This window comes from Cydia pomonella, chromosome 4 (assembly GCF_033807575.1).
Source record: "Cydia pomonella isolate Wapato2018A chromosome 4, ilCydPomo1, whole genome shotgun sequence".
Classification (NCBI taxonomy): domain Eukaryota; kingdom Metazoa; phylum Arthropoda; class Insecta; order Lepidoptera; family Tortricidae; genus Cydia; species Cydia pomonella.
Window position 1 is genome coordinate 16664081 of NC_084706.1, and position 22601 is coordinate 16686681.

At 35.6% G+C, this 22601-nt stretch overlaps 1 protein-coding gene across 2 annotated transcripts in view; it reads left to right on the top strand.

Moving 5' to 3' along the window:
• The window catches only part of LOC133517175 (protein scalloped), an 83038-nt gene that overhangs the window by 51299 nt on the left and 9138 nt on the right, over positions 1-22601 (top strand). Inside the window, exons 3-8 of one of the 2 annotated variants that reach the window (XM_061850365.1) lie at positions 11022-11152; positions 12276-12405; positions 19663-19793; positions 19874-19972; positions 20773-20813; positions 22198-22375. In XM_061850365.1, coding sequence (XP_061706349.1) covers positions 11022-11152; positions 12276-12405; positions 19663-19793; positions 19874-19972; positions 20773-20813; positions 22198-22375 — 710 coding nt within the window. The remainder of the gene's footprint in view (positions 1-11021; positions 11153-12275; positions 12406-19662; positions 19794-19873; positions 19973-20772; positions 20814-22197; positions 22376-22601) is intronic. The other variant, XM_061850366.1, reaches the window with a different exon arrangement.

A 22601-nucleotide genomic window follows, 5' to 3' on the forward strand; every position in this document is an offset into this window, starting at 1 on the left:
TTTTTAAAGGGTCGGCAACGCGCATGTAATGCCTCTGGTGTTGCAGGCGTCCATAGGCTACAGTGATTGCTTACCATCAGGCGGGCCGCATGCTTGTTTGCCACCGTCGTGGTATAAATAAATAAATAAAGTTAATTGATTCCAAACGTAAACAGATATTTTATTGCTACTTTTGGATAAAGCTAAGAATTGTATCTTATACAATCGTGTTATAATAGAGAGCTTTTCAGTGGAGTATCGTGTTTAGATTAGGCTTTAGTAAGGTACGATATTGAAAAGCTTGATTATGCGAGTATTACTACTTTTTCTATGAGGCAACTAGAATAATACTATTTACAAATCTATTTATATCTCGAAAACAGATATTCCGATACCGGAGATTTTTATAATATTAAAAAACAATTAAGACAGGTACGTAAATAAATGTGTAATAGTACATTACGATACAAGTGCGAAAAATAGGAAATTCGAAACGAGTGGCGATAAATTAAAACACGACCGAAGGGAGTGTTTTAAATCGACACGAGTTGCGAATTACCTATTCGCACATGTATCGTACAACGTTTTACAGTACATATGGCCCTTTAAATGTTCGACACAGTAACATAATATGCTACTTCTCGCACTAGTGCTATAAAGTAGCCCCATATGTACTGTAAAATATTTTTTTTCGTCCTAGTTTTTAATCATATAATGCTGTAACTTTTGAACTCGTTCGAAAATGTATTTAATTAGTTAAAAGCTAATTTGATAAAATTAAAGCTTTAGGTACAATACTTAACGAAATATAAATATGTACATTTTCCCGAGGTCATTGACCTCAGCTTCGAAAAATTTTAACATGAATATTGAACGATATTTGCAACTGGGAATTTGACCATAGCCTTTAGAATGAATAAAAGCATGAAGTTATGCCATAAAACGAAGGTGGTCCAAACTGAGGCAAAATAAAACACTGCGCCATGCATTCAATCCTAGTACCTACATAACAACATTGTCTAGTCGTTTTATATTGTCATTTTATATTCGCGAACTGTCCATTTTTTTAACGCCTGATGACCAATAATGTGTCACACAATAAAGTTAAATACACCGTCGAGCGGAGTGAAGTGGAAGAGTGAGAATCAATTTCACATTAATAAGTACATACCATTTTTAACGTTAAATTAAATGCTTTAAAGGTAACATTTTAAAATGTTGTGTTTTCTAGACATTATATTACTATGTTGTAAAATATATAGTTGTTCCAACGTTCCAAATTCAGCTGCCAATTTATTATCGGGAATGTTTATTAATTTATTATACCTACACCGTGTTTTTTTTCGCTGCGCAGGATAGCATTCTCCATACAAACCTTGTGCAAGTTCTATTCGTTAGTTTTGGCACTATAGCATTTAATTTCATTTTTTGATATAGATGTAGATTTTTTCTTTATTAAAACAAAATACAAAAAAATAATAATAATAATACATCAAGCCCTAACAGAAAAATAAGCAGATTTACCAAAAACAATAACTGTAGCGCAAACACAAACGAAGAAAAACGCGCACGAAGTTTGTATGGAAAGAGCTTGCCCTACCGTTCGCCTTAAATTAAGTAACTTTCTGTAAGACACCGGTATTCTAATCAAGATTCATTTATTTTTCGGAGATAATCAATAATTTAATTTTAACTTATAAGGCCCTTAACAGCGTATACTTGCCTTAGGGCCTGTTTTATAAAAACAATATTTGTTTGTTTTTAATTAACTATGCCATTTAGTTTCCTAAAACGTACTTACCCATGCCCCGGAGTTAACGGAATTCAGTAAAAACACGGTGTATAACACCTTTTGCAATGCTTAGCTTAGCGAAGCATATGAAACTATTGAAACTGTTCTTGAGCTGCTCTATATAGCTTAACTGATTTCAAAGCACTCAAGATGTTCTCAACAAACTTGTTGCACGCTAAGAGCGTACCCAACATAGTCATAAACTTAGTTAATCCCTCTGTCGGCAACATCTCCGACGCCGGCTTCAGTGCAGTCCAAATTGATTCAATTATCAATGCACCTTGATCTTACTTGTTCTCAAAGATTTCCTTAACACAACACATACCTCCATCGAGATTGTCTAACTTAGCAGCATACGCGCACTCAGCCTTCAATCGCTTTAAGATTATTCAATAAACCAATATTAATTATATACTTAAGTACCTACAAGATAAAAAATTTCATATCTGAAATCAGTATATGAATTATATGTATTATTTGAATTCACATGGTTACGTTATGAACTCACGCACTGTGCTTTGAAGTTGTCGTGAATTCATTGTTTTAAGGCACTAGTGGAGTATTGAACCACAATAGGAAATACCCGAGCTCACGTCCAGTCAAAGCAAGCGCCCGTTGAATATTAATGTAGATTTGTGTGAGAATTTTTTGGGTGATATTAATGTTGGCGAAATATCATCAATAATATATGTAGGGTTTGTGAAGTAGAGATACGTGAATTGGCGACGCTCTAACTACACGTTTAGTGTTAATTCTGCAACGTACAAACATACGTATTACCTCGTTTGATGTGACAGTTTATATCGATTAAGAGTGAGACTTGAATGGGTACATAGGACCTACATAGTCAGCGTAGTGTATCTGCTCTACTATCGTACATGTTACGTCAGTTATTTTTTGCAATGTGATTTCTGATTTGCGACTGTACTTAGGTATAATTATTTTCGTTTTATGTGCCCACCATATCCATCCCCAGTTCATTAATTTAGCTTAATAATTAATTGTTACGGAGATTCGAACCCGGGACCTTCAGTTTAATAGGCAAGTTAGGTCACGGAGGCCACTTGAGATCAACATACATTTTGTCAGTTGCCGATCTTAATTGTAGATTTTTCCAAATAGAATGAAATTGGAGTTCATTTGCCGCCATTTCTTATCTGTTGCATCGGCGCGGTGCGGCCAGTGCAACAGTTCCGCGCTAACGCCTTCTTTTACGCCATAGGTGCAATCTAGCTACGCGTTTTATGAAATGTGTTAGATTTTAGGTTATGGCTTGAATATACAAGTTTGAATTTAGTTTTTATTTTGGAACGGGCATGTCCCAATCTTTGTTTGTCATTAAATCTTAAATTTTACCCACTTCCTGATTTCCGATTAAGCCGAAACCTGCGGTAACAATGCAATGTTATCATACCACAAATTTGGTTGTACGAACGGAGACCGAAGTGGATGGATGGTCACAGAAATTCTACAAACTAATTACAACACTGGAACCTAACTCAATATCGACTCGTTAGAATCGTCTTGATGAGTGGTAAATAACTGTCTGAAGAAAAGTATAGTATAGTAAGCGATAATAATTAGTTATGAAAATGAGTTTTTTTGACAAAAAACGTTTAATGTTGATTTAGGAGTCAATTTAGTTATGTATATCAAATATCAAACCCCTACTGATTTAAATATAAATCCACAAAAATGCTCCATATTTGCATTAGATCACTTGAAATTATAGTCCTGTAACATATTACTTTATATTCAAGCAGGCTGTACGGGCGTCGGCATACGACATTATTTACATATACGCCGTTGTTCCTGGGCTCATTCATGGCCCGGCTCGCTCAGAGCGCGCTGATTTATCGCCTTAATTTCATAAGTATCTCTTTGTTACCATGGCGTCTATATTATATTTGAGTAATATTGCGCCTATAACTCAGACCCAACTAAAGGAGGATACGCCGGAACACTCCCGCTAACGCGGCGAGCTCCTCCCTTATTAAGAAAGCGAGTTGAATCTTAGTGGAAAAACAATTGGCTATCCGCTACCCGTAAACAGTTACCGTTAATGATATCTACGTATTCGTGAATTCGGGAAAATTGTGGTAGGTATATCGTCTGATTCATCTGGCAGTTGGAACTAATTCGTAACATTAGTTTTGTTCATATTACTTAAACATAAGTATTTTACATAAAGTAATAAAATATATACATATTATAGTGCAAAACATAAAAATAAAGCTACTTAACCATTATTATTATTTTAATAAGTACATGTATGTATTAAAACAAACAAATGCTTAGTATACAATAGAATCATGAGTTATTGAAAGTAGTTTTAAAGAATATCCCATGCTTTATATCCTTTTATATGCTATCACTACGACGACGATAAAGTTTTAATCACGCGTAATATTGTAAGATTTGTAAGACGAGCTACATTCACCAAGAATATTGCAATCGGAGTCTTAATTCGCAGCTGGCGAAGCGACCGCGATGATTCATTTACTAACTTTAGTAGACGATGCGTCTTTACACTCTAATGTTACGTTATAAAGTTGAGAACTACGTGACAATAATAACGTTACGTCTTTACGATCGGTATTATAAATGAAATTGGCAGAATTCTCTTCGTGACTCGGTAAAGTGCTTATGTTAATTTTTCACTACGTGGTTTCCACAAATCTAAGAAAAACTGACATCATTTCCAGTGTAACAAGTAGTAATAACCGAAAAGTCAATTGTTATAGCTAAGCAACTATTTTGGTGTATATTATGAAAGAATAATTTTGTTAGTTTAAGTATCTCCTTTTGAATATATTCTATGAAAATAACTAGGTAATTTAACAGCAATTATAGTAACTGTACATTCACCATCTAGAATGTATATCTATTAAATACATATTCAATGTCCTTTAAATACATCCGACCCTAACATGGCATGCTTGAACGTTTGAACTTAAGATTAGTGACATAAAAGTAAGTCACGATTTACACTTCGCCATTCTCTAACTAACTTCAGAGGTTGTAATCCAAGTCATATCAACCTACAACTGGTCTTCTATTTATACTGCATACGCAAAATATTTAAAAAAATGCACTATCACTTGAAACCATTTGCAGCAACATTACTGCGGTTAACAATAAACATAAAATATATATATAGCCTCTATATCATTACTAATTTATCTATCAGATAAATATGCAGTTAGCGAATAAATAGAACTCCTTGCCATATTTTCTGGCACATGAATGGTGAGTTGCGTCTATTGAATAAATCATAGAAAAGGGGAGACCAAGGTTCTCGAGTCTGATCGAGTTGAATAATTCTTAAATATTCAGGTGAGGAGAGGTGTAAGTATTATTCATTAACTGTTTAAAAAAAATCATAATTTGAGTTGAGTAACAAATTTAGAAACATTGCAGGACCGGCTGATTTAAGCGAGTACTGAACGGTCAACCAAAAATTAATTAACATACTTTGGCGCGCAACCCTCGACCGTTGCTCGGATGAGGTGCGGTGGCGCCGCGAGCTTACAGGTGGCCCGGCGGCCCACCCCGCCTGCATAGGCCGGAGGGGTGCCCATATTAACTGGAAGCAAAATTATTTTTACATCACCCTGTTATGCCTATAACCTCTCCGCTCAACTAAGTATATTCCTGAAGGGAAACTATTCCAATTGCAGATTCGTAAATCGCAGGAAGGGCTCTAATCGTAAACTCATAAAAATTCATGTTCCTGTGAAAACACGCTCTTTTTATTATAGATTCTAAAAGGGACACGCGATATGAAGGGGTCGACAGTATTAAATTGCCGGAATTATTCTGTTGTTGATATTAAATGCATTCCTATTTTAAAAGTCTCAGATCGCGTGCAACTGCGCCAGGCGCTACTTAAACAGAGGATGGCATAATATATTAATTTTTTGGCCGTTTTCAAGGAATAGTAAGTAAGTAAATATTATTTATTGCACCAACATTTTACATACATGTAAAACTACAAGGAATATTGTGCATTTTGTTTATAAATTAAAAGTCTTAGGCTAGGTTCACACGGCGTTATTTTTTCCCGTATACCATATACGGGATTTTATCGAATAACGTAGTGATAACACAATTTGTATGGCAACTTTCAAAATCGTTCATACAGCGTCTATGCGGAAAAGCCAGACGGCCGCATAGACGGCGGCGGCTAGACAGCCGTGTGAACGATTTTGACATTTGCCATAAAAATTTTGACACATGAATTAGGGCAACTGATTAACTACATAATAATTTTTTGCACTAAAAATAGATTATTTACTAAATAATGTAAACTTACTGCGAGCGTAAGCTTTATATTATTTCATTTTCCACAGCTTTCGACTAGACCTGAGTATTTGATATTAATTTCAATCTGATATCGCCATGCTTTCCGGATAAAAAGGGTCCAACTGGGGAAGTACCTCCACCTTACTCATAGTGTTGTGTTCCTGCCGGTGAGTAAGGTTGCCAGAGCTCATCGAGAGGGGGGGGGGGGGGGGGTTAGGGTCGGCAACGCGCATGTAACTCCTCTGGAGTTGCAGGCGTACATAGGCTACGGAGACTGCTTACCGTCAGGCGGGCCGTATGCTTGTTTGCCATCGACGTAGCATTACAAAAAAAGGGTCACGATAGATGAACAACGAATTGATCCTAAGAAGGATACTTGTATCCTTTTGAGAATCAAAACACTAAAAAGTGAAAATCACATCAACTTCATGAGATACTGCTAATCTTATTAAAGAACTTTTTTTATAAATACAACGAGTACGATTGAGACGCCTACTCATATCAAAATAGAGATTATATAACCTACGCAAGGTCTATTCTAGGTTCATTGCATAGATTAAATACCAAAAATTGTATCGACAAGAAATGAACTAGCTATGAAATTAGCTTTATTAAGTTTTCTGTAAGTGTTAATTAAATGACGAACACTGATTTTGAAAAATATAAGCACGAGCGAGGAGCAAGGTATGGCAGTGATATCTAATTGAGATCAATTTGTAAAGTTTCAATCGGCCTCTTAGTCTTAAGACGGCTTTGTAAAAAATAGTTTGCTGTATCCCCAAATTACCTACACGTTCCTTGACATATTTTTTATAATTAGGTTTAATAATAGTGAATTGATATTTTAAAAATCAACATTAATAATCGATTAAAGGAACTCGGCCACCACGCAATATACTAAACGTAACTAAACTACGTACTCCTAATACTCCTATACTATGCAGAATAATTTGATCGTAACGAGACCCCAACGCGTTGATACGAGGGTCCCGGTTATTGCGGACACTTGTCATATAAACACAAAGCGAGTGGGGGCACCGACGATGCTTTATTATTTTAATTATTGCACGTTCACGATGCGCTCTTTGTTAGACAACCGCGTCAGAGAGATTGCTTTAATGCGAAGTTGAATTAGTCACTCGCGTGTGTTTGTTTTCATTCAACTGTAAAATAAATAAATTTCCTACACTGTAATCAAGTGTAATATAATTGTTAATTTTAGAAGGTTACGCAAGAACATCACGAATGCCTATTACCTAAAATTAGAAATTTGTTTAATTGTTAAGTTACAAGTACTTAAGTAGTTTTAATCTGTTTTTTTTTATATACTTGCATACCAGTGATTAGTTATACATTCAACACCTAATTAATTTCTGTACGTATGAAAGTATGATTGTAATACTAAGACTAATAATAAATAAATATATAATAATAACTGTTGGTAAAAAATCGAATGGTAGCTGTCAGTCGTACATCAGTGTATCCGAACCCTTCAACATTTTCCCAAAAACTTTCTTGACAAAAAAGAGTGCTTGAAAAAATGAAACATCGATAAACCTTTTACCGATCAGCGTCCTAAAGCAATAAATAAAATGTTTATTTATTTAATCTTTATTGCACAAAAGAAAACCTTAGCTAACAAAAGGCGGACTTAATGCCATGAGGAATTCTCTACCAGTCAATCTTTAATATGCAAGAATTCGAATCACGTGCAAATTTACGTATCGGTGTACTCTATGTATTGACTTTTTTATTACGACCAAACAAAATCTATATTATACAACTTTTACGTCATTTAAAAGTGAAAATACCTAACTCATTTTTATTTGTTACGTTCATCTTCAAAATAAACACGAGAATTTTAGCATGTAAGTATTAGTTACTACAGTATGTCCAGCAGCAAATATTTATCGATTAGATTTTAGATAGGTATTAACCGATTTAAAAATATATATTTTTTTAACTAAAATAATATATAATTATTTGATTTTTATGTCTGCCGCTGGATACCCTGTATAGTGTATACTATATACGAGGGTGAATCAAAAAGTCCTTAGAACTGGCTGTTTATAAAAAGTTTTTAAATGAAGTATTTTTTTTTTTTTGAACTGTCATTATAACGTAATATTTGACAGTTGGTTTCATTCGAATTGTTCCCGCCGTTACATGGTAAATCAATATTTTGCGAAATAAGTCGACTAAAACGTCATTATGGAAAAAAAATGAGTTACGTGCCGTACTTGTGTATGAAAAAATGACTACCAAGGAATTTTTTTTGGATATTTAGCACAAACATTTCTCATCTCTCCTATTCGGAAAGTTCACCTTTCATAAGCTAATAGTCGGGTGAGAAATTGCAATTCCCGCCCAAGTTTGGAAAGTATTAGTAAAATTTGTACTTCGGGCAACGGCTAACAGCCATATATGCCATATTATTCAGTTAAATATGCAATATACATAAATATTTGTTAATAAATCAATATAAATAACGATGAATGTTTAAAATATTATCATTACATTACAATCATTCATTCAGTTTCACTTTTTTTTAAGGCGCGTATACATTAAGGCCGTTTCAGACAGATCCTAATTAGAGATCGGATTGTCTATGGTTTAAGAATTTTTTTCCGAACAAAATGTTAATGGCGCCAATTCCAGTCACAACCTACATTTTTTGTGTTTGACTTTCCTCATAGTCGAAATGAAAAGTAGTGTTTAACTCGGGTAAAAGTAACCATCTCACCCTTGGTTAACAACCTACTATTACCGCAGCTGTCTTTTCTATTTTGCCGTTACAAGACAGACTAAATAAAATCATAAACCCACCTAAACCGGCAGGCGGTATAAGTATGTAATCATGTTATTTTTAATTTTTTCTTGTTTTCGGAACTCGGTGGCAACATTAACAAATACATTACGACTTGTGGAAGTTAAGGAAATCTTAAAATAACAACCGGACTTAAAATGCATTAAAATGTATTTTTATTTTTATTTAATCAATAAAAAATGATTTTAATTGTGTTTTTAATAAATGCGCATAAAATGAATAAAAAAATGGATTACATTGCGCACAAATTTTGTTATTAAATTATTTTAATAACGAGATTTGTGCGCAATGTACCGAATGCGTTTTAGTATAACGGCACAATGCACGAAGCGAGTTTGCATTTAACGATATGTTTTGTCAACAGCTGTGGTTTGTTGACGTGACATGGGATTACTTGTAAATCAACGTAGATCGGGGTTAACTAAAGTTAGAAATGAAACTCTTCGTAGGCAAATAGTTCGTAGTATAAGTAGCTAACCAAATGAGTAGGATACAGCATATCACAGAAATTTGACAAAATGGATGCAGTGGAGAAAAATCGTGCAAATAACTACTTACAACATTACTGAACAATATTAGATAAGTTTACTTCCTAACTTTTATTATATTGCTTCGTATAATTTTGTATGCATACAAGCATAGCTATTAGTGTAATAAAATCTACATGAAAAACTGGGAATACTTTCGCTATCAGCGTGTCAGCGTCTTTCGTGGATTTTCACCTTAACGCGACGCGGAGGGCGGGCGGCCGCATACTTTACTCTCTCGACTCCCGTTCTTCATAACGAAATTCTCCATTTTGATATTTTTATATTATATTTATAAACATCTCGTACCTGCATATTTCTAGCAGTAAATATGAAAATTTTTGGAATGCCTACGAGCTCGCCTCTTGGATCTTGAGGGAACAAAGCTTCTTCGGTATTGAGATATTTCGGAGTTCGGAACGCTTCGACTTCACTTTAATATATTTTATTGTGTTAAATATTTTTCGGATTTATCGTCGAATCTTTCGACTTGCGAGTTTTTTTTTACATTTTTAACCATTCACTTATAAACTATACAAACAGGAAAGTAGCTGATTAAATTGTTGTCAATTGACGTACTTTACCAACGCAAAGTAACCACAATAGGTACAAAATGGAAGTTTACAGTGTGAGCATCCGAAACGGTAAACAAACAAATCGTCTGACGTAAGAGGCTCATGAGACGCCAGCACAAGCCATTATACATCGGAGATTTAAGAATATTATAAGATGTGTTGGGGTTGTTGTGTAAAAGGAGAAGTTCCTAAATTACACAAAAGCTCGTTTACCTATTAGCACACACTGGCACGCAGTCGCTTTTCGGTGAAGGAAAACATCGTGAGGAAACCGGACTAATCCCAACAAGGCCTAGTTTACCCTCTGGGTTGGAAGGTCAGATGGCAGTCGCTTTCGTAAAAACTAGTGCCTACGCCAAATCTTGGGGTTAGTTGTCAAGTAGACCCCAGGCTCCCATGAGCCGGGGCAAAATGCCGGGACAACGCGAGGAAGAAGAAGAAGAGTAAGAATTTAGGACATAATATTCCGTAAAATTATATCTAATAAAAAACAAATAATCGTGCATAAGAATATTTGATTTTCAGCCAGGGGCGATTATACTATGGCATTCCGGCCAGGCCCTTGTCAAAATTGTTTGCAACTGACACATTTAATTTCGAATAAAACGTTATCTAGACTGATATCAGAATATAGGCCAATTCAAATTTCTCAGAGATGTTCTAAATTTGAATGTAATTAAGGCATCGGTTATCGATAAAGTAAAGTTAAAATTACGATGCACCTACAGATACAGGTTTGTTAATATAGGCCGTTAGTTTATCGTTTCCGAATATATTATAGGGAGGATAGGAATACCTATGATATAGATGTAGATCAATATTTATACGGCTATAAAATATGGTACCTATTATTTATAAAGCAAACACTTGTGGTTTTTTCCTAGTGTAAGGAACTTATTGTCTGTTGTCGAAAAAGCGTCACTGCCATAAGGATCGTCCATAAACAACCGATATGTATGTACCTACCTTTTGGTAAAAAAAATGCTGTTATAAAAATATCGTGTACTTTGTTTCAGCGAGCGGCGCGCTCGCAGCCGGCACCATTGCGTCTCCGTGGAGCACGGCGGCCGGCGCGCCCGACACCAACGGATCGGGCGGCGCCGATGCCAAGCACCTCGACGTTGGCGACGCGAGCGATGATGAAAAGGTACAAATCCAGGATAAGAGCGAGTGTCATGTGCACTTAAAAGCCTTTTAACACTTTTCACACTAAATACAGTTGACCACTGATAATAATTATTCACTACTCGAGCTACTGCGAGGTCACGAATGCCACGATCATCACGGGATTCATAAAATCAGTGTTTCGTTTCTTTGACCTAAGTATTAGTAACCTTAGTATAGACCTCTATTCTAATATCAGTCAAAATGATGTTTTATTCGAAATGAAATATCAGTTGCAAATAATTTTGACGAATCTCGCACATTACTTGATATCGAATGATGTGACAGTCGACCCCCGACTCTAGTTTGTGTCTAAATTTAAAAAAAAACTACGGATGCCTGAGGGCCTACCGCGAACCACGTTCGTCGTGTTGCCTCTCTGTCGCACTTGTGAATTCGTACGTAAGTGTGACAGGGAGGCAACACGTCGAACGTGGTTCGCGGTAGGCCCTCTGATATGCGTAAAAAAAGGTTTAATTTACCGCCATTTGACGTTTTGTTTGTCTTTTAGTTAGTTTATAAGTATACAATTCGTTTGTTTTGTTAAAGCTTATATATGTAGCTGTACATAATTAGACTCATTTCATTCGTTTCATAAGCCCCCACTCGTATTTTAATGCCATTCATTATGTAGCACTCACGTAAACTACTATTAAGTACTTATTTGTTAACAATAACCTCAATTACATCAGCTAACTTTCAATTGATAGATTTAACATGTTAAATCAAACTGAGTACCTAAGTAATTGTAGGTGTGTTGTGTATAATGTAGTATCGTAAAATGATAGGTCAATATTATTGCCGTTTAGAACAACCCAGAAACTATGTTTCGAGTGGTTTCAAGGAACCATGATTCACGATGTTTTCGTTGGTTGGGCCGAGGCGAAGGCGAAATGTTATTTTTATTTTCTTTTGAGAATAGAAGCGAGCCATTAATTACAATGACGCACTCTTTGCCTTGCCGCGTGTCTGGATCTGTAAGCAATATCGACGGTCGTACGTCTGGTCCATATATTAAAGCAGATTTCGTAATATCACGATAGGACATATTTTTTACAAACCTCACTGTATCTTTTAAATCAACATCGTTTATATTCTTTACCCAGGACTTGTCAGCAGCTGATGCGGAGGGTGTATGGAGTCCCGATATCGAACAAAGTTTTCAAGAGGCACTCGCCATTTACCCCCCATGCGGAAGACGCAAGATTATTCTCTCGGATGAGGGCAAGATGTACGGTGAGTCCGGACATGCTAGAGGAAATTAGTTTATATTGTATATGTAATTATTTTTATTGGTGTATCTGAACCGTAGTGTTATCTACGGCAAATACCTAAGTATCATCCTTCCCTCGCTTTCATAATAGAGGTGTCGCAATACATTAAACGCTTCACATAGCCAATATGCCATTATTATAATGCGATATCAAGGCCGTTTCGCCCAAAGTGAACAATGGATAAGGCACGAGACAAAAGCAAAGGTATTGATGTCAGCCGACAAAGCGGTTTGCGCAAAAATATTCCGCGGAAAGACGTGCACAGACAATTATTATCGCTTTGATTGGACCACGTCTTCAATTCGAGGAAGCTGAAAGTCGAAGTCAGGTGGCCTCCATCATTTCCAACGATTCTGATTTGGAAGACATTATCAATTAATTTTGCAGGTGATAACAACGTGCAAGATATTAACGAGTCACAAAGCAAGGTGGCTGGTTTCAAAACACAAGGGTTAAACAAATTTTGCCCACGCGAGGAAAAAATTTAGTGTAAAATAACAAACAAAATCAAACCAAATCAAACCCAACCGTTATTCAATATTTATCATTCAAAATCATCATTTAAAAGTTAATTCTACCAGCCAACATAAGTAAACAACTTAAAATTTGCATTAGATTACTTTGCCACACATGTGGATAAAACGCAACTTTCTCATTAATTTTTGAACAGTTATAACAGCCTTTACCAGCTGGTGTAGTGAAAAAATTGTGTGTAGAATGTAGAATATATATTCCGATTTAAAATTCAAGTAATTTAATAAAACTGTACCAAAGATATAACTCCGTATAAAGAAAACATGCCTCCAAATATCAAGAAAAAAAAATATGCTCGAATAGATGGCGATATACCTTTGGCCTATACTCGAGTAGATGGCGACACCGTTTAATATTTAACACATATCAGTGAAAGAACATGGGTCAAATAGCCATATTTCATTCGAAGAGTTTTAGTCCTGTGTCGAAAGATGGCAGTTAATTTAGTTGACTACAAAATTTACTTTGACAATACCCCTCTATACTAAATTCTCTTTGACTGTAGCAATCACCAAATCACCATAATATTAAATCTTAAAAACACGCTATCTTCTCAAAGACTAGGGTGAATTTGTTCACGTTACAATGTTAACTTAGGAAGCTCGTTAACAAGACGTGACGATCGCCACTAAAAACCTTTCCTCCCTTCAGTAAATTAAATGTTAAAGAAAGTCTACTTTGAATGTACGTAAGATATCAGTTAATTACAAAAATTAAACATTTATTATTGGTATTTTACACTTTTCTGAATTAAAATCGAAATATAACATGTAGTAGATTACTAGAAATTAACACAGGCTACTATTTCTTTGACAACACAGTGTCACGAACAATATAGAACGCAATTGACGTAGAACAATTAAAGGCAGCCACTGCCATTACACCGCCGGACGCACATTAAGTTCGCGCCAACATTACGTCCTGGTTTTAATTAAAGGACTGCCCGCTCAGTGCCGTCGCGGGGCCAAATGGAATTGCTAAACAAATTTGCCACAGAGACGATGTGTCCACCTTAAGTGATTTAATAGACGGAATGAAATGCAATGTTTATCACTAAACCCCAGAATAAAGTGATATTATGGCCGGTTTGGTTGGTCTATTGCACCTATGAGAATGTAAACATAAATGATGGCTTATTATATTAATTTAGCAATATATGATCAATGATCAGTAATATAAAGAAAAATAATTAACTCGGAGGGTTTGCGCATATTACGAAACAAATTAAATAAATGTAATTTGGACTAGTCCCTAGTAATTTGAAAGAGCGTGTTGTATAATAATTGCGGACGCGCGTCGTCCGGACGATATATGACCACATTACTCGTGGACGTGTCCGCCCGAGCTTAATCTAGCGCTCTAAAAGTGCGTCACCCTTGTCCCGGCTTGTTTCTGCACCCACACCCTCGCCCTTATTCTCATCGATGTGGGTACAAATCTTATCATCTATCCACTAAGATGTACGAATACAAGTTTTATTTTGTAGAAGCGAGACATTTCTGATTTCGAAGTACGATACTATTAGATTCTATTAATTAAATAAGTTTGTGTTATATTATATTAGTCGTCAACTTTTAAACATGTAAAGTTGACGACGAATATAACACAAACTTATTTTCAAGTCAAGTCACTCTTAGTAGAAAAGTACATATACCGACTAACTGCATGTTACGTGAGTCAGGCGAAGCTCAGATGGTGCGTTATGTAGTTAGGATTAGGAACAGTTTGCGTACTACGCCAGTACTCTGGCATCACTGCTTGCACGTTCGTGAGTTAAGACATTCAAAACCGCTCAATATCCTGGGAGTATGAAAGTTTCGTCGGCGCACGGTTTCACGTGGTCCGGGGGGCGGAGGGCGAGGGGTTAGCCGGGAGGGCTAAACTATGCGAAGAATGCGCAATTAGTGAGCGAGCGAGCGTGTAAGGGGCCCGGCCGCGCCGCTAGGCGGCGAACGCAGTAAGAAAATATAAAGAAGGGGCGGGCCGCCCGCGCCCGTTGTTTAGCGCCCCGCCCGCCTTTGGGCATAACTCCCGATTGTCTCTTGAGAAATCCTCCTTAGACCCATCGCAACTCAACCCTTCCCGCGAGGATTTGCTTCGCATAGCTTCTGTTTGGGTCAGCGTGAAATTTTACCTCGACGCCCGTATTTCTGTTCAAACTCTCAGTACTTATTTTTCCTATTGAATATTTTATTGAAGGAATCTCTTGCTGAAACAAATCGCGAATCCACTTTTTAAATACAACGTTAATGTGTTTCTGATGGATCTCCAATATCTCTTACGGAATAAATTACGGCTATGAAAGTTGATAACGATACGGATTACAAAAAAAAGAAGAGAGCTTTAATTGTCAAATGACTTATGACTCAATTAGAAAAGCGGTAGACGACACGATTATTATTGGGAAACAGTACATTTTCTCAGAGAGAATACTTAATATTCATAGGTAGAGCGCACACGCACGATTTCATCCGCGCGAAGTGCGCGAGAGCGTGGCCGCGTCGCGCTGGCAATGGACCAAATTAGCCAACTAACGAAGTAATAAATAATGATCTCTTGTTTTTTCTATTCACTGTGGAATAGAAACGTTTCGAGTTGATCCTTCTGCACGGGAGTATTTATAGAGGGATGCACACGACGTTTCGGGTGAAAGCACTCTTAATGCCCGATTCGCGGGCAGGGATCTCACTAAGTGGAAGTTACACTTACAACGAATAACATACGGCGTGTTTATTCTCCTTACTAATTCGTGTTAATAGCAATTTGTTAGAGTAGCCCCGCATACTAATTTTAGCTTAACACCCGCCGTGAACATTTTATGATGGTGCCATAATTTCGTAGTAATTTCAAGAATGTTTGCTTTAATAGACATTCTAAAACTTTGTTTAATTCTATAAATGGCCCTGGAGTTGAGATGCTTAACTAATAAAATAATTTTATTTGTTTTATACACGTTTATCGTAGACCATTAAATAATGTTGATTCTAATTACTCAAAACCTATGTAGACATCTTTAATTATGGTCTAACTGAATTTAAAAATAAAACAATTAAATAAAGAAGATACATCGAATTAATTAATAAATATTATATGACGACTTTACACAGATCGACCTAGTCGCACAGTAAGCTCAATAAGGCTTGTGTTGTGGGTACTAGACTATGATATATATAATAAATATAGTAGATTGTTAACCAAGGGATGAAAGTCACCCATTTCTGTCGAGTGCATTCGAGCGCTAATAGTCCGGGACTGAAATGGTGCCTTTCACGCGAGTCATACTTTCTACTTTTCATTTCGAATACGAAGAAAGTAAAAAAAAATGTACATGTAATTTTTTTGTTTTTGGCAAAAATTTCATTTTATCGCTGAATGTACTTTTTTCAATAGGCAACAAATACTTCTAAATATTTAATCACAATTAAGTTGTGTTGTTTTATCACAAAGTTCCCACGGCCACCTCCTGTCTCCATCATCAGATCAGCTCGATGGTACCTTAGTATTGCATTGTCATCCGACTTACAAAATGCAAAATTTTAGTTAAATCAGACACCGGGAAGTGTGTCAAATTTAGTTTTCAAGATTTGACCCACACAAACATATATACATACTAACGGGCCAAGTTAAATAAAAACTTGTAATAAAAAACACGGCTAAGTATAAACTTCTGTAGTATTTCTTGAGGGTACTTTAAATGAACAGTCTAGGTAAAAATATCGTCATTTATGAGATGGGAAGTTAATTATCAGAATAGAAACTGTACAACAAATCCATTTAAAACCAAACTTTAAATTGCTTATCGAAAAAAAGAAACGTACTTAGAAGTGGTCTCGAACACAAACGTATCATTTTCTGCACACTTTTTAGAACAACAACGACCCACTTCTAGAGCATGAGAAATGAAAAATACTTTTGTTCTGAGAGTGGGCCATTTGTTGATCTATAAAGTGTACAGAAAGTGATACGGCTCTGCTCTAGTGCAGAAAAGTGGAGTAGTCCTCTGTGTCCCCGCCCCATGAGAAACTAGGTGGAAATTGAAAAATTACCCTATTTCCCCGCCCCGAACAATTGATACCTAAATGTTCTAATTTTACTAATCTTGCGTAGAGTAGGGTCTTTTTTATCAAAAATAATGTACCTATTACCTAAGTAATTTGTTCAAATTATTTTTGATTTCTTTTGTTTTGTATTTTACATTAATTTCGTAAGTACCCGCCTTAAATAAGAAATACACCAAAAATATTTTTTTTAAACTTAAAACTTGCATACATGAGCAAAAACAGAATATTAAACAGCCGCACTTAAAAGTTGTTACAACATTAAATTGGTTTTTAAAGTTATTTAGCATTATTAATGTAAATAAAATATAGATAGCTTACTTTACTTATTGAACTGTCATTATTTAAATTCTCTAAAATAGTTTCATTATGTTGGCATTATAAGGTATGAGTAATGCCGTTGACTATTGACAGTTTTAAAACGAAAAAGTAAGAAGCAATCACGCAAATTTTCATGAACAAAACATTTTAAAATTTCTGCAGTTTGATAAAATATGTGTGTTGACATGAATATGGCAATCTAAATATTTTTCGTTAGGGATTATTTATCTTCCGACATGATAAATTTCCGATTGCAAGTCCTAAGGAAAAAATCATGGCCGTAGGGCCCGTAGGTCTATCACTCGTACTTTAATTACTGATTTTGCTAATGTACCTTATTTGATTCCCTCGCATTCCATAAGTAAAGTACAGTATTTAACTTGGGTGAAAAAGATCATTTCCATCTCGGACTCTTTCCGCTCTCACTGCGTTCGAGCGCCAAACTAACTCGACAGAAATGGGTGCCTTTCATTCCTTGGTTAACAATCTACTATTGCTGGTACTAGTATAGGAAAAAAAAAACATCAAAACGTATTTTGTAAATTTAAGCGTTAAACCTTCTCGTCAAGTTATGTTGAACAGTTATTGAATAAAGTAGTTTTGTAATGACAAAACGGAATAATCGTATTTTACTCAGTGTCAATACACTAATTACGTGCGTTCGTCGAGTTATTTAAAAGGATAATTAAACTCGATATTTTTCATAACTGACCGTCAATGTTAACCGCACCAATTTCGGCACATATGTATTCCATGTTCTATTCGCCTCAACGAGCCAGCAAGGGGTTAATTAAATTCGCACCAGCCGCCTCTCGTCGCCGTCGCATTCCCCGAATTCAATGAGATTTCAATTTACTTTGGCCCGGTCGAGTCTGCCTTTATATTGTCCTTTAATTAATACACTATTGTCCAAATTAAAACTGTGACCCGAGGTTACATGTCAGATTTCAGTGTCAATGATTTGAATGTGGATTAATGAGTTCGTTAAATCCCTAACATGTAATATTAGCAACCTATATAAATTGATAAAATGTGAATATGAATATCGGAGATAAGATAGATACATGTAACGATACTAATGATTCATTTAATTTATTTAATGAAGTTAATCGCTACTTAACTAGATTTATCAATATTATCGTTTGTATGTTTACAATGAAATAATTATCAACATAAACCGTTTTATGAGTTCCGTGCGCTGTAAATTGGAAGCCATATTACAATTTAAGCTTTCGCTGTCCGTCGGTGTATCTGTTTAGCCGTCTGTAAACGAGATCTATCTCAAAAATCTGTACATGTATTGTGCTGAAAATCTAACTCGTAAAAAATCAAAATAAAATAATATAAAATATCAAGGGGGAGAGGAGAGCATAAAAGAAACGTATTGTTTAAGTTTTTTGTATCTCTATAACGATTAAAACATTAAAGTTAACGGCGTAAGTATATTGTATAAGATAATCTGAAGAAAACTGTACTGCGTATATGTAAAAACTAAAAGGTAAATGAAAAAATATTTATTTTCTATTTCTATGGGCCCATAGATAAATACCTTAAAACTAGCCATTAACCATTAAAGCATTTAGCATTACTCATACCTTATAATGCCAACATAATGAAACTATTTTAGAGAATTTAAATAATGACAATAGAATAAGTAAAATAAGCTATCTTATCTATATTTTATTTACATTAATAATGCTAAATAATTTTAAATCCTATTTAATGTCGTAACAACTTTTAAGTGCGGCTATTTAATATTCTGTTTTTGCTCATGTATGCAAGTTTTAAGTTAAAAAAATATATATTTTTGGTGTATTTCTTTGGTACCCGCCTTACGAAATTAATATAAAATACAAAACAAAAGAAATCAAAAATAATTTGAACCAATTACAGAGCATGGGTCGATCTTTTTTTATGTGATGATAGGAAGTTCTTTTAGTCTAGCACAATTTAAATTGTTATTTAAACCCTCAATTAAAATAAACAAATTCCGTGGCCTCGCTTTTAGTCAAACCTCCCTGCATTCCAGCCCGACTACAGTTTCAATGATTGAAAATAGCTATTCAAAATATTTTGAAAATTGTTTCATAACGGATCGACTGCGAGGCTGCGCCGGCATTGCATTGTAGAGTATGCGTTTTAACTGTTCAGCTATGCGAGATATTTCACGGGTTATGTCAATTGGCGTAACTCTTATTATAACATAAATCGAAAATAAACACTGCTCATTCCGATATTTCATTGATATATTTCATCCAAACTTCAATGATTTATAAAACTAAATGCAAATTTCAATTTATTTTCAGGACGAAATGAGCTGATAGCGAGATATATAAAATTAAGAACAGGGAAAACGCGCACAAGAAAGCAGGTGTCATCACATATACAGGTGCTAGCTAGGCGGAAACTTCGTGAAATACAGGCTAAACTTAAAGTGGTAAGTTGTATGTTTAAAAACGTTAAATATATTTGTGAACACTTAGTCTGATGACTATTTTAACGTAATATAACATCCAGGATGGTGGTATGATGAAAGAAAAGGCCATGCAGTCAATGAGCACCCTCTCTAGCGCACAGATCGTGGCGGGTCTGCCACATCCAGCGTACCATCATACGGTACTGGGCTTGCAAAAGGCATGCCATGCCTGTTGTGTTATACGGCAAATTTAATGAGCATTGTAGAGCGGGTTGCACCACGCACAAACGAAGAGCTGATTAACGTTTAATATAACAATAGCAGCTGTCATCTCGTATAAAACCGACAAAACTATAATTAAGATAGATTAAAAACTACGATTACGATTATAAAGGGTTTGGTGCAACTGGCCCTTAATCATGTTGCTTTTTAAATTCAGAATATTAATCCCATATGCACGTGTTTCAAATTTGATTATTTGATTTATTGAAAGTTGTTATAACAATAATGCTTTTCGCCGTAATTATTACAACGTAAAATATAGTTGAGTACGTAATAATGATCATACCAGAATACAATCAATTTGTATTAAAAGCTACTAATAAGTAATAGATTTTAATAATTTGACACTCTTTGTTCCTCTCCGTGTTCTAACGAGCGTCCAGGCATTTTGTCACGGGGCCAAAGTACACTAATAAGCTTGGGGTAATAATTAGTAAAAGGGAAAACATGACGCTTAGCAGTGTGTAGTTTTTGTTGCTATTAAGTGTCCACTAACAATAATAATATTCGAAAATGTAATAGAAAGAAAGAAAGAATAAAAAGTTATATTAAATACCTTCTTGTCATAATTCGGCCAAATAATCTTAACTCAATATTGGTCAATTTTTTTAGAAATAACATGTTCAGCTGAACATAACATAGATTAGAAGGCTTATGTTTTATTGAACTAAAGTATAAAGACGAAACACATAAAATAGATATTTGTTTTATGTTTCAGCAATTTTGGCAACCAGGTTTGCAAGCTGGGACTTCACAAGAGTAAGTATTGAAGTTTAAAGTTATATTAGCAATAATAATAAGTATAGTGTCACTTTTCAAGTTACCCCATATTTTTGATTAATTAACAAAGCAACCAAACTATAAGTACTACCCAAAGTATCTTAAGTTTCTTAACTCTCGATTTTTGTCTTTCCTTTTATTAAGATACATATATCCATTAATAGTAGTTTATGTGTCTGCTACATAATGAAAGGCATTAAAATACGAGTGTTGGTTTATGAAACGAATGAATGAGTTATTTGTGTGATGAACTCAGATATTTGTTCCTGAGTCAGTTTCCTATGTAGGTATATAAATAAATAAATAATAATAATAAATAAATAACTCATAGTATAAGATTAACTTAGTTCGAAGCTAGGTCAATGTGTGTAAGATTGTCCCCAAAAGGAAATAAAGTAAAAGATAAACAAAACGTCATAAGGCGGTAAGTGAAAACTTTTTTCACGCATGTCACGACGCTTCCGTAATTTTTTTAAAATTCAGAGTCATTCCAGAGTTAGGGGCCGACTGCCATATCGTTCGATATCTAGGAACATGCGAGTTTTGTCAAAATTGTTTGCAACGAAAATTTCATTTTGAATAAAATGTCATCTCGATTCATATTACAATAGAGGTCAACAATATCGGCTATCTATAACGTAAAGTAAAATAGTTATTTGTTTTACAAGGGGGCGAAGTTGTTGTTTAACCGCTCGTGCTAATATTGATGCTCGAGCAAGCGAAAGATCCCAAAATTGAACCACGAGCGTAGCCACTGGTTCGCGAAGTGGAAGGTTTCAAGGCACGAGGATTAAACAGACTGCCTCCGAGTGAAACGCAAAAACTTTCACTACACCAACGCGAGGAGAATACCAACAATAAAATACCAAAAACCTCAAACCAAATCAAATCCAAATTAACGTAAAAAAAATTATCATTCAAAATCATCATTTAAAGGGAATCCTACCAGCTAACATAAGGAAACAACTCAAATTTGCCCCACTTGTAGATAAAATGCAACTTTCATTTATTAGTTTTTGCCCAATCAAGAGAGCCTTTATCAATTGGTGTGGTGAAAATTATAATTCAACCCCTGAAAAGGTTTATTAATATAGGCCATTAGCTTAACGCTTCTAAACATATTGTAGGGAAGGTATGATATGGTAGTAGATAAAATCTAAAACTAACTAGTTAATGATTTATCATGATAACGGCAGGCATAGCTCAACAAGAATAGTATACTATATATCTTTAGATATTTGCAAAAACATGGCTAGCTAAGCCCCATCCTGGCAAAATAAATGCTTCAACAAAATATCACCAACACTACCTCTCTAATATGAAATATAGTTTAAAAGTAATACGCTACGGACGTCCATTTCAGCGTGAAGCCGTTCCCGGGCGCCGGCTACAAGGGCGTGGCCGGCGTCGGCGGCGTCGGCGTGCCGGGCGGCGCGGACGTGGCGCCGCCGCCGCCCTGGGAGGGCCGCGCCATCGCCACGCACAAGCTGCGCCTCGTGGAGTTCTCGGCCTTCGTGGAGCACCCGAGGGACCCGGACACGGTTGGTTACTTAATAACTCCTACTCCTACACTAAGCGAACCATCATCATTGGCCTTTAACATCAATTAAATGATGGTTTAAACAGCGCCCATAACATTGCGGCACTTACGTAAATGACTAGTAAGTCCAATTCGAGAGCGGCAGCCGCGACCGCATAGCGGGTAGGAGAATGTCATGCCCGGTGACGAAGGTGGGAAAACAGCGCGCTGGTGTCTCAGTTCTCGCC